This window comes from Silurus aristotelis, assembly GCF_946808225.1.
Source record: "Silurus aristotelis genome assembly, chromosome: 17".
NCBI lineage: Eukaryota > Metazoa > Chordata > Actinopteri > Siluriformes > Siluridae > Silurus > Silurus aristotelis.
Genome location: NC_139590.1, coordinates 10,179,639 through 10,193,424, shown reverse-complemented (window position 1 = coordinate 10,193,424; position 13,786 = coordinate 10,179,639). Strand labels below are relative to the sequence as shown.

At 38.8% G+C, this 13,786-nt stretch overlaps 1 protein-coding gene across 1 annotated transcript in view; it reads right to left on the bottom strand.

Moving 5' to 3' along the window:
• The window catches only part of igf2bp1 (insulin-like growth factor 2 mRNA binding protein 1), a 38,191-nt gene continuing 24,405 nt past the window's right edge, over nucleotides 1-13,786 (bottom strand). The window contains exons 3-15 of the mRNA XM_083566609.1: nucleotides 11,376-11,424; nucleotides 10,420-10,471; nucleotides 10,239-10,302; nucleotides 9,346-9,636; nucleotides 9,012-9,146; nucleotides 8,627-8,749; nucleotides 8,407-8,542; nucleotides 8,195-8,317; nucleotides 7,452-7,568; nucleotides 7,272-7,346; nucleotides 6,941-7,072; nucleotides 4,623-4,736; nucleotides 1-2,497 (exon numbers count right to left, since the gene is read on the bottom strand). Of these exons, the coding sequence (XP_083422735.1) occupies nucleotides 2,351-2,497; nucleotides 4,623-4,736; nucleotides 6,941-7,072; nucleotides 7,272-7,346; nucleotides 7,452-7,568; nucleotides 8,195-8,317; nucleotides 8,407-8,542; nucleotides 8,627-8,749; nucleotides 9,012-9,146; nucleotides 9,346-9,636; nucleotides 10,239-10,302; nucleotides 10,420-10,471; nucleotides 11,376-11,424 (1,558 nt within the window). The 3' untranslated portion in view covers nucleotides 1-2,350. The remainder of the gene's footprint in view (nucleotides 2,498-4,622; nucleotides 4,737-6,940; nucleotides 7,073-7,271; nucleotides 7,347-7,451; nucleotides 7,569-8,194; nucleotides 8,318-8,406; nucleotides 8,543-8,626; nucleotides 8,750-9,011; nucleotides 9,147-9,345; nucleotides 9,637-10,238; nucleotides 10,303-10,419; nucleotides 10,472-11,375; nucleotides 11,425-13,786) is intronic.

Genomic DNA, 13,786 nt, shown 5'->3' with positions numbered 1-13,786 from the left:
TTTATCTTTCACATTTAAATCGCTACATATTGCCCGGCTTTGTCATGTGTCCTTTTTTTTTTTAATTCTAAAAATACAAAAAAGTTTGTCTTTTTTTTAGCGATTCATAAACAGGTTCAATCTGTCACTGATGTGAAGTGACCGCTTTCTTAATTTCTCGCTCCCATTTTCCAAAGTATTCTCATTCAGTTAAAAAAAGGTTTAACTGAGACAAGTAGATAGAATGTATTTTTGTCTGTCCTTAATAACACTCAAACCACTTTCCCTCAACAACAACAAAATAAAACTATACACAAACTGTTTTCCTTTCTTTTTTTTTTCTTTTTTTTTTTTTTAAGAAGAAGAAAAAAAAAAAAACACGCGTCCCAATCACACGTACATACTGGATGTTGAATAAGCACTATGCTGAACCTAAACTCAGTATATATCTTGAAGTTATTTAGATGTCACTGGGCTGCTTCTAAACATACAGTCATGGCACAATCCTGGCAATCGAAGCAGACTCCAGGTTTTCAGTGCATAAGATTAACGGCAGCACTGCTAGAAAACCCAACAAAATCGAGTTAAATAAGAGGAGCAATACATCCTTCAGTCAGAGCCACTGCTAATCAGCTATTAAAGTTTGCATGTTAAGAGATTAAACACCATGACTGTGTTGTACCACTACATCAAAAAAGCCAGACTTCAAATTCTGTTGGTTATAGGTCCAAAGGCAACTGTGAAGAATCTGCCAGCACTGGTTCAGCAAAGACCAAGACATTCATGCCTCCTGCCAATATGGATCCTTTTGAAATTAAAAGTGGAAAAATGTGGGTTATCATCCATACACACTCACATACATGCAAAAACTAGGGGGAAGAAAAAGAAATTTCCAACAAATAACTAAAAATATTTTTCCTTAAAAAAATAAAATATTCAGGACTATCAGCTTTTATATAAAACACCAGCAAGCAAAAAAAAAAAGGAAAAGAAAAAAGAAGCTGTTAGGAATACTGAGGTAACAATACCCTGAGGTAGGTTTCTATTTTTTTCTATCTAATCTGTTCGAAGATGACTGAAGAAAGCCAGCATTTTGGCCTCCTCAGCAGCATCTATCGAATGGAGTAGGGGGGAGAGAGAGAGCGCAGAAGCCATTTTAACATCATCTGCTGTTCACCTCTCACATTTAGGCAGGGTGGGGAGCTGGGCCATGGGAGCCTGCATCCTTCATGTGATCTAATTTAAAGGCCAGATTGATCAAATTAACAGGACTGATAAAGAATTGAGATTTTGATCCCATTCCATCTTTCCCATGTATGCAAAATTCAATTTTTATAAGCACTCTGTGCTTTCAGTTAAATCTTGGCTAAAAACATTCACCAACAAACCAAGACACTAAAAGCTAATTTTTACGATTTCAAAATATCTGCAAAAGATGGTCTGATCCCAGTGCCACATTTCCTTCCCACTGCCGTTTTCTGTGCTTTCTGAGGGGCCAGGTTAACTCACATATCATATATATATAATATATATAAAATATGCCATTTTGGCGTGGGCCACGCACCAGCAGCAGTAGCCGGGCGTTGTTCAGGGCTGGAAGTTAAGTATTATTATTTCGGAGCTGAGCCTCTGCAATAGAACTGCAGGGTCAGCCTCGGCCCACCCACTTACTGTACCCTCACTGTGCTTTAACAGTGCTTCAATACAAATTCATGAAGATTATATATACAACCTCATTTTTTTCTTCTTTATTTGTTCTTACCCCCAACAGTTTACTGCCAGGGACTTGAAGAGCAGTGTTAACAGCTATGGCCCCTCCCGTACATTTCCTGTAGGCAAAGGATGAGCCAAGGATGACTCGGTGTGATGGGTTCTCCGCTCCCCTCTCCCCACCTCTGCCTCACTGCATTTCATTATAATACCTCTGAATAAACATTTCTATACATATAGCTCTTCTTAAAAAAACACCCTTAAAATACTTGAGTGACTGGTGATGGCAGGGGTGCCCCAAGCATGATACTATTCATGAGAGCACTCTCAAGGCCACATAGCCATTGATTACTCAAGCTGCCACAAGGAACCCCTGCCATCCCCAGTCAGTCGACCTGGCATCTGGTCTCTGTTTCCTAGTTCTCTCTCTCTTTTTCTTTTTTTTTCTTTTATTTTTTTTTAAATCACTCAAAGTTCTAGTATCTTTTCTCTAAACTTTTGTACTCTCTCAGGCATTTTTATTTCCTTTGAATTCCCCTCTTTGTTAAATGCTCATTTCTCCCTGTCTACCGCTGGGTCTGTGTCGCTCTCTCTCAGTCAGTCCGCTGTTTCTTCTCTGTCTGTCCATCCGTCTGTCCGTCCACTTTTGGGCTGGAGCCTCTTACTTCCTCCTAGGCTCCTGGGTCATTCCCTGTTGAGGCCCAAGCTCGGACAGGTTCTGTGGGTGAGATGCCTGTGGGGCTCCCATGCCACCTTTCTGCTGCTGCTTAACTTGTGTCAAAATGTCTCTGATCTTCCTCTGGGCCAGCTAAAAATAAGAAGACAGACAGACAATTTATGGTCATTCCATTACACTTGTGTAGCACCTCACCTATGCAGAAATACAGATTAAAAGAGTTTTCAGCGCAGTTTCAAGAAATGTATACATTCACTTGGTTCAGGTTAACACAGACTGCACCTCTTCCCACTTTATTAATTAAACCTTCTATATACTGTGTACCTTAAGGTGTTTAATTGTAGTACATTTTACCCATAATACTTTAAATTGTTGCTATTTTGAACACTTTTGGTATGCTTGAAGTATCATTCTGTTGATCGTCAATACAGCAAACAATCACACAGACATGCTGATTACTTGGGTCTTGGGTTGACGTTTTCACCGAGACAGAGTAGTAGCAAGTAGTACAGTAAAACCCCGTTGTACAAGCAACCTATAGTACGAGCAAACGGAGATACGAGCAGCCTTGTTTGCAAAATTTTACCCCATTTCACGAGCAAATTTCAAAAGCACAAGCAAACCCACACTGCCGGTTCCCCGTTTTCGGCGGAGGGTCGCATCAGTCGTTTAGTTGATGACATCTCACTCTAGTTGTTCAGTAACTTTTTTTTAGTTTTATATTTTTATTTCACTAGAATTCTTGAAAAATGTCTCCCAAGAAAATCAGTGATGGTGCTGTGAAAACAAAAGTAAATAGAATTACAATGGAAACCGAGGAGGTTATGAGCGTGGTGCGCTTCTTACACTCACAATCAACCACTACCACATTAAGTAAGTAAGTGTTAAATTATGTTTACATGACGGTAATTTGCGGTGTATTTGTTTCTTAAAATAGGCTACAAATGCAGAAGTAAGCGATCGAATGAGATCTCGGAACTTTTACATTCATTCTTATAGGGAAAAATCAGTTCGAACGTACGAGCAAATGGACCTACGAGCAATTTTCAAGAACGAATTATGCTCGTACAACAGGGTTTTACTGTACAATCAATTTTACAAATATTGCAAATGCACGGTTTGAACACCAGAGGTCCTAAATTTGCAACGCCCATGGAATGAAAAATTTATAAAAAGCCCACTGGTCATGTGATCACAATATTTTGTTGAGAACCTGTGATTAAATCTTTATGATTATATACAAGTGATCAATTCAAAAGTCTATTTTTTACTTGTCATGGGGGGTCCCTAATGCCTTATGAGGGGATCCCCCCTCAATTCGAGCACTGTTCTGTATATATGTGCCAGGGGTTAAAAAAAAAATAAACTAGAGATAGTGTAGTGTCAACTGTGGCTACTCACATGATACCGGAAATTGGATGTGTTTTGCATATGCATTAAAACACTAAAGAATCAATAGCACCAGCGATATCCGCTAACCAGGAAGTGGCTAGGGGCTCATGCTAGCAATATGGATTCAAGATTTTTCATTGGTCACAAACTACAACTTGCAGTGAAATGAAAAGTATACTAAAATAAGAACAGTTAAGTAGATCGTATCGTTAGAAAATGTAATATATTTTGATGTAACACACACACATACATCTGTATTACCCAAATGAGTTAAACTATTTAACTTAATTTTAGATTTATTTAGTTTAATTGAATCAATTTAATAGAAGTGTGTTGCATTAATTTTATAACATTTTATTAAGTATTATAAACTATTATTTCATATATTACAAATCAGGCATTTTATTTAAAATTGTTGATTACAAATTATAAACTGCGTTAATAAAAAATGACAAGCAATTTTATGTTTTGCAATTCTTCCCCCGAACTAATATATATAGTAAATGCACCTATAAGCTAATGGACAAAAAAAGAAGAGGAATTTTACTGAAGGAGAATTCACTGCAAACCAATGCAAGTTATTGTGATTGATCAGCTTTATCCTAAAGCTTTCTATCCTGACATGAGTAATTTGTCCCAGGAAAAAAAAAAAAAAATCATCCCTGAATTATTCAGGGAACATGAATATGGTGTGAATCATATGATTTAGCATTTACAGTTACCAGATCTGAACCCAATTTAATGCCTGTAATAGGGATTACATTTTCCTTCCCTTACAGAGTATTCTAGAGACTTTTATGTATTCTGGAGCTATTCTGGCAGCCGATCTGTGAAGTAGGAAAATGTGTTACTGTGTAAAACATACCTGACTTGCATAAAAGTGGCCGATGATTTTGACAATGACCTGGTCCTGCTCATCAGGGGTCTGCTCTCTAGGAACCACCACCTCAGCTGCGGTTAGGTTCTGTAGTTCATTCACCTACAATAGTACAGTTTAAATTATTAGCACCCTGTAATCCCAACTAACATACAGAACTTGCAGATGGGCTTTTCCTTTAAGTACACCTTAAGTGATAACAGCTGTACTGCTGTGTCTCTTAACCATGCAAAGCCACATGTCCTATTCCTCATGTTCATGTTTTTGTCTAATTGAAAGAACCATACAAATGTTTGTATCTTGTATTAGAGCAGTTCAAATTTGGTGCTTTGCAGACAATTCTCTCATACTGACCACCAAATGTTCAACATGGCACCTCATGGCAAATAACTCTGAGGATTTAAGAATTAGAATCCTTGCTCTACACACAGATGGCCTAAACCACGTGTCAAACTCAAAATGATGATTTTATATAGATCTATTATTATTGTTATTAATGTCCTGGCGATATGAAGCGCTAATAACACACATACTACAGATCCCATAATGCAGCGCTTCAGCTGCCTTAACGAACGCTAGGCAACCTGGGAACATTCCAGCGTCAATCAAGTCGAGCTTCTGTTGATATATTTAACCCTATTGTACAGTTATTGTGAAGCCCCTTACAATGGCGAAGAGAAAAGTTGATTCTGAAAACAGAGCCTTTCAAAACCGATGGGATTCTGAGTAGATGTTTACTGACACTGCCGGTAAACCCGTGTGTTTTATTTGTGGAGCGAATGTGGCTGTAATTAAGAAATTAAATTTAAGACAGAACTACGAGACAAAACATCAGAAGAAGCTGAAAAACCTGAATGCAGAGCAGAAGATCCAAAAAGTAGAAGAGTTAAAGAAGAATCGGACATTTTAGCAGACGTTTTTCACCTGAGCAAAATCACAAAGTAAAGCTGGTATGAAAACAGAGGAGAAATCAGAGGCACATCAGCCGGTTATTTACTGAGAGAGAGTTTCTTGAAGAGCTGCATGATGAAGGTGTAAGACGTCTTGTGTTTGAATGGAGATATTTTTATGGAGAGCAAAATATTTTAAGTAATTTAAAGTTTAAGATAATTTTTTTTTAGAAAATGGCATAAGAGCAAAGAAATCTGATTGTTTTGTTGTTATTTTAACATTTACATAAAAGCACTATTTTTATTGATTTTTTTCAAGGTTTTTTTGCAGCATGGTTATATTTCTGCTTTGAGTTTTGGCCCCCTATGCAATTTAGTTTGACACCCCTGGCCTGGACTATAAGAAGTTCAAGTTTCAAATCCAAGTTTCTATAGCGCTTTTTACAATAAACATTGTTTCAAAGCAGCTTTTCAGAATTTAAAAATTAAAGTGCATTAAAGCGAATTAAAGTGAAGATCATTAATACCCTAAAACTGAGTTACAGTACAATGGCTAGGGTCATACAAAGGTTTTCCAAGACGAGTTCCACTCGGAATAGGCATCGCAATGGTCGATTCAAAGAAGTTGAGTTCTCGCACTGTGCGTCAGGTGCAGAAACTCGCTTTAAAAAGAAAACAGATGCATGAGTGCTGCCAGCATTGCTTTAGAGGTTGCAGAAGTGGAAGGTCTGCTTTTCTGAAGCTGGCTCACAAGAAAGCCTGCAAACAGTTTGCTGCAGAAAACCTGTCCAAGAACATAAATTACTGAAACCATGTCCTGTGGTCTGATAAGACTAAGCAAAACTTGATTGGTTCAGATGGTGTCCAGACGCCCTGGTGAGGAGAATCGTCAGAAGAGTCAAGCATGGTGGTGGTAGCATCATTGTCTGGAGCTGCATTAATGCTTCTGGTACTGGGGAGCTGCGATTTATTAAGGGAAACATTTGACACATTCTGAAGCAGCGCCATGTGTCCAACATCCAGCAGCTCCGTGATGTCATTATCGAGGAGCGGAAGAGGATCAATGGTGCGCACACAAAACTCTGGCTCACTGACACTTCGGACACAGTTTTGATAAGTTCACTTAGGATACACTCACTTTTGTTGCAAGTTATTCAGACAATAATGGTTGTATGTGGAGTTATTTTTAGAGGACAGTTTCATTTCTATTGTATTGTCCCCTGAGAACATATAAGATAGTCTGAAATGTTAGGGGTATACTCACTTTTGTGAAATACCGTGTTTTTTGTTTGTGTGTGGGTGTGTGTGTGTATATATATATATATATATATATATATATATATATATATATATATATATATATATATATATATATATATATATATATATATATTAAGAGAAAAAAAAAAACCTCACCGTCTTTCCACCCTTCCCAATAACTCTGCCAGCAGCAGCTGCTGCTACTTTGATGTGCGTCTCTAGCTTCACTTCTTCCTTCGGTCCAAAAAAGTTCTCTTCCTTCAGCTTGCCGTATATTCTTCCCTGAGCCTAAAGCACAAAATATAAATGCTTAAAATATTAATAAATTGATTGGTTTTTGGTATAGGTACATATATGAAGAGACCCAAATTAAAAAGTGAATACAAGGACTGTGAAGCAAAGTGTCATTCACATCATTCACTTACTTTTATTCAGGTATAAAGTGACAACGTTTGGGCAGTTTTTGACCATTTATAAATATTAGTACCTTAAACTGTGCCTCAGGTGGACCAGTAACAATGACCATGCGCATCTTTGAATCAGGTGTCTCTGCTGGTGCAATCTGGAAAAAATAATCAGTGAATTAGGATTAAAAACACCCTTCAGACATCTTTAAGAATTGTGTAAAACATTGGCTTCATGTGTTGATGTGCTAGAAGCTTCTCACCTTTATGGAGGCCCCGGCAAAGCGGCTCAGCTGCTTAATGTGCTGGCCCTTCTTGCCGATGATGGCTCCCACTGCTTGAGCTGGGATGTACACATGGACTGTCTCCTGCTCAGGAGCCTATGGACATAAAACGTAAGATCCATCAAGGCAATAAATGAGTAGTAAAACACAATGGAGTGTGCTGTTACAGGAAGATAATAAACAGAATAGTTATTGGGATCTAGAGCGATGGGAATTGTAGTTGATTTTTTGTTTTGGTTGGTTTTTTTTAAGCATTTTCCAGAAGTGTTTTATTCCTCTTATACCACAGCAATCAGCCAATGCGATTAAAATTTTTTTAACAAATGTTATAGCAAGTCATTCCATGAAGAGACTCTCTTTCTCTTGAGGATGATAAAAAGAATGCAGAAAAACTGCATATCACCATGTCAACATAAATCCCTGTTTGTTGAAGAGAAGCACATTTTTATTAATTAATGTTTACATTTAAATATTTGAAGCATCCTCGCTTAAAAAAATAGCATTTCATTATAATTGTTTCTTTTTAAAATGTTTGCTTTGTAAACAGAGCCACATAAAAAAATAAAGTCACAGTTTGACTAATCAGAAAATAGAATTTGTATGAATGAAATCATAAACCAGGAAAGCAAAACCAATTCCAGAATGTTTTATCTTCTTTAGTATCTTGTATAAATGCAGCTTCCAGACTTAATCACTTAAATATGTCTATATTTGTGTCTTACCCCAAAGGAGCCATATGGGGGGCAAACTCCAGCGTTTCCAGGTGGAGGAGGAGGCATGGAGGAGGATGGAGGGAAAAGGCCAAGCGCTCCTAGGTTCAGTCCTGGAATTAGGTGTGTCTGTTGCTGGAGGTGAACATAAGTGGAACATTAGCACAGCAGTCAATCTAATACACATTTCAGTCTCATAAGTCTTATGCCCATCTCACACTTACATTCATGGCAGCGATGTCATTATCATAAGCCTCTCGCACTTTTTTCATGATTTCCTGTTCAGCCAGACAACAGGCCTCAATGGCACCTTTTACTGTGATGGTCCTTTCAGGGTTATATAAAGTCAGGTCCTGTAGCCTGCACAGAAATAACACAGCTCAAGCTCTCTGAAACTATTATAAGGCAGGTAATAAGAGGATGTGCATTTGCTTGCTGACTTACGGTGAAATGGTGATTTTAGTGTCAGTATCTTGTTCTACTTTCTTCAAATTACGCCCCTCTTTGCCAATCAGACGACCGACAAAGTTGTTGTGGGCAAGGATCTTCAAAGGTACCTCATCAGCGCTGTAAACATTGGAAAAAAAAATTCACTCATCTGAGACCAGTGCGCCAAATCTACAACCTAGGTTTTAATTAAAAGACTACGTTCCTAGAACACTATTTAACATTCTAAGGGACCAGAATATTGGTAAAAACATTTTTCACTTAGTCAAGTAGAATGACTTCAGAACACGTATGGCTTCAGGCAAGTAGTTTTCATTAAAGGTTTGACTGGCATCATAATAATATTAGTTAAGATTTAATCAAATATCCTGAGTTTACTTACGTTTTGGTGTCTTTGGCTTCCTGGTGCATGATGTCGAGAATCATACGGCAGGCCGCCGAGCAGCCCTCAGGAGTTGAGTGGATGCTGATGGGCTTTTCTGCGGCGCCGGCATTCTCTTTACGGTGGACATCAATCCTGAAAAGGGTTTAAAAAGGTCAAATAAAACTGTTGTTTAAAAATACCGTCCTGAGAGCTACAGAGTTTTACTGCATCGTGTTACACGTGCCACTGGAATATCGCATGCCCCTCTTGCCCTTATGCTTGTTGCACTGGTATTATACATGTAGGAATCATCTGTTACACTGCACTGTGGGTCTGACCAGCAGGCACTTACTTGCTTTGTGTCTGCTTGGTGATGTTGCGGATGGTGGCACCCTCTTTGCCGATGATGGCACCCACATACTGGGTTGGTACAAGCAAACGGAGAGGTATATCAGTGTGCTGATGCTTAGAGGGCATCCCTGTGCCAGGGGCACCTTGTCTAGAGTTAACACGAGCACCATAGCCAGAGCGACGACCATTGTCAGGGCTGCGCTGGGAGTCAACTTCCAAGCTCTCGTCCGGTATGTAGGACACGCGCAAAGCGTTGTTGTCAAACTGGTAACCATTCAGCTTTTGGATCGCTCTGAAACATACAGATATGGAGGCTTTAGATATAAAACATTTCTAATAGAGAGAAAGTACAACGTGAACAAACTACAGCATGCAAATTAACTCAATATCAAATCCTTTAGAAGGACTTTGGATTGCCACGATGTCTGTTTTAAAATTGACGTTGATGAGATGGCACTGCAGCACAGCTAATGCACCACTAGGTGTCATAGCTGTGCTATGCAGAAAAGAAACCTGCCCTCTCGTAAAGCGGGGCTTGATTGTGGGAGCTTGATTTCTAGCATACAACCATAGCACAGGTGCAGTGTGTGTGTGTGTGTGTGTGTGTGTGTGTGTGTGTGTGTGAGGGGGTCATTCCTGACTTGTAACCATGCAAATCATGCAGTTATGAAATGAGAACTTGCTCCTACAAATGCAGGTCGATTGTGGTACATAGACATGATGCAAAGCAACATTTGTACAATATATTATGGCACTGTAGTTTTCAGTTTTTAATCTTTCATGATCTTAAATGGTACGATTACATTTGACTGCTCAATGCGAGCCATTGCAAGGTAAAAATTATAATGTTCTAAGAAAAGTAAATAAGACACACAAAAAAAAAAATTTACTCACTGTCTGGCCTGCTCCCGTGTTGCATAAGTGACATTCACCACAGCTGTCTTGCTTTCTGTGTTAACTACAGGCAAAAAAAAATAAAAATGAGGAGATGAAAAGAAATGTAGAGAACATTTGACAAACTTGGAATAAAAATAGATGTTGGACATGGGATTACTGATGAGGAATGTTTGCTCACCTTGTTCACAGTTTTCAACGGTTCCACACTGTGCAAGTAGACTATCAAACACCTGAAAAAGATACAACTGTGTTAGGAGAAAAGTATAAATTTGAAGGTATCAAAAAACTCACAGCTAAAAGCAGCACACCAGGAGACAACAGGATTCCACCAGGTTTGGAATAAAACTTGTGTATGCCAGGACCCTTACTCAGATTCAAACAAGTAGTGCTGTTCATAATGCATATGATGCGTAGGGTTACTAGACTGAATACAGATCAGTAATCGGATACATCGCCCTCGTGTGGCTGATGGAGGAAGTGGAGAAAGCGAAACACGTGGACCAATAGGGGCTGGTCTAGTGGAAAACGACCCTGCCCACCCAGTGCTGCGGCGTGCTACCTACCACGCCCCACAACTTACGTTTCACATACACAGGTGACACAAAGTTGCATTAGCAACATACATTGAAAGTTTTTTTTTTTCACAATTCTAAAATTGTAAACAAATGATTCGTACCTCAAATTCATTCAACACTGGTTTAAGAAAATTTTACTGGAATTTGTTCAAAGGATTTTAACAAAATAAAAAACGGGAAAACACTTCAACAGATGTAAAGTATTTATTCAGAAAAACACAAAATATTCTGATATATTTAATAATGCAATTTTGAGCACAATGCTGTTTGGTGTGTTACAAAAATCCAGTATTTTTACATTATGCTAAACCTGTTACATTATGTTACCTGCTCAAGCCTTTTAGATCTGTCCATATTTTCATTATGCCACAAACGATTTTCGTTTCTGAGAACCCAAAAACAAGGAGACACAAAAGAGGCGTTTCTTTGCTGCACTTGGAGTTGTAGCGTCTACAGCAACAACATCGCTTTCACTTCTACAAGACGAAAGTGGTCTGTGTCTGGCCTCTCTATACAGCACCGGGCAGATTCATTTACGAGATACAGAGCATGCACTCACCTCCCATTGTAAATCCGGTGGAATGTTTCTAATCTGGAGTTTCCTGGTCCTGAAAGAGAAGAGGGTAGGAGCAATGGTGAGACAATTAGATCGCTTACTTTTAAGACGAGCATATTTTAACTATTATAATTGCACATTAAAAATAAAGAAATTAAATCATATAGATAAAGAAAAATATATATTTCACCGCATCAACAGCTGTTCACAGACAGTCAATTTTTTAATTTAAGTAAAGATTTAATGCATAATAAAATGACTAAGCGTAACAATTTAAATGACCTCTAATAAATGACTAGCATGAGGTCTAAATTAGACACTAGAATTGTGCAACAGCATTACAATCTAGCATTATTATTATTATTATTCCTACCCTGTTTATTATGCCAATTAGTATGTTCATTTTAGCTAAATCGTGCTAATTAATTTATGACTCATGCTTCAATTTCATGTGATGCATTAATGCGTTCTTACATGTAAACACCATGTTTAAAAAAACAAACAAACAAACAAAAAAAAGCCCACTTAAGTTATACCACATCATGTCTTCTGCTTAGCAGTTTGCCAATATACTCTCTTTCTCGAATGCCACAACTGGTGCCAAAAGCCACAACATGTTGCCTTCAAAAACCCTGGAGCATTTTTCTAAGAATAATATGGCATTAAGGCAACTTGCTTAGTCAGCAGTGGGGTAATGAAAAGCAGGTATGATTAATACCATTGAAGCTAAACCAAAAAAAACTTAATAGCAATGCTTTCTTGTACTTTTGCTACTTTAGGAACGCAACAAAACTGAAGCTGTGAAACTGGGGCTAAACTTGAACAAAGAATGGACACAAGCAAGAGAAAGAGACGCATAAGACACATATAACCAAATACTAAGTGGCTGATAAATTGTACGGGTGAATAAAAGAGAAGCAGCAATAGGGTGAGGCACAGGGTGCCAGCATGAGCAGGGTGAAAGAAAACAGCAAGTGGAGATTGAATGGGGATATTGAAACCGGACACTGACTAGTGTAGTATGCTGCCAGCTGTCCTGGAACCATCTCAGCACATGGGCAAGAGGAGGGCGAGCAAATGGAGCGAATTGGGTGGAAAGAGTGAGAGAGGAAGCAATAAAAGAGGCGCAACTAAAAAACAATGAGGCCATAGCATAAGGAAAAAAGAAACAAATAGCAGCATGAGAAAAATTGAACAAGCTGCACCTATTGTACTGACATTCCAACACAATGTCTATGAGATGCAAGGGGAGGCTGGGACAGTAATAGTACCATGCTACAAATGCTACTCAGGTTGTAATGTCATGTGGCTTTAACCTTCCACTGAAAGTCAAAGGCTTCCTGAACCTTGCTGTTGTACACTAAAGCCTCTAGATGGAGATGAAGTGTAGAGGAACATCAAGGAAAAGTTCACACCAGGGGTCAAAAGGATGCAGCCCACTTATGTGTTCTGTTCAAGTCCTTTCTGGAGTCTGGGAAAGGGTTAAAACCCGAATCCCTGATGACCTCTGAACCTTGGAGTTCATACCCACCCACTGGTTGGAGAACAGAATGATTTATGCTTCCCCGCCCTTCGCCGCTCATTTTCGCCTTGTTGAAAATAGCGAATAAAACAGCTTTCAGGTCCCAAAAGCTACAGCGATTATTTCATGTTACATCTCTATAGCTTGAGCGTGCATCTCAGCTTCTTTTTTATTCCCCAGAAAAAATCTTGGGTATTGTACTGATCTTGGATCTGAGATCCTTTAAAAGAGGGCTTAAACAACATGTAGTTCACAGTGGCAGCCATTTTGTTGGCTTCCTTGTAATAAGGCATGACGCTCCAAGTGCGAACCAATAGACTTCTTTTTCCCTCCATTCACATGTGGTTTTAGGATACTAAATGTAGGAGAAACCTTAGGATTTAGTGTGCAATGGGACAATTTTAGACCCCGATTTAGATGTGCCAAAAATCACCAGGCTGCTCGGGTGCTGATCAATGGCTCTTGGCTATCTGCACACATCCCCCACCCTGATGCTGGAGCAGTCCACAGGCACACGTATACACCTCCATCCCCCTCCCGGCCACACACGATCCCTAGTGAACCTTTGCATCATTGGTTGTTGGACCAAAATCACTTCTGTTGCTTTAAGCCAACAAGATGGATGGAAGTTGAGGGGTGGAAAAGGACAGTCTTTTTGTGTATTCCTCTATTGTTTGGCGATTGGGGGTGGAGGAGGTGCTCTTAATTAAAATTTCAAAGTTAAATTAGCATATTGCTTCTCTTGATGAAACAAGAATGACCCTACCAACTTGCGGATTTTACAGCTATCATGAATGACGGCGAATAAAAAATAAATAACCTAACATTGGTATTAGACAGAATCTTATTTTAAATGTACAAAATATGCTCAAATACTTGTTAATCGTGCATA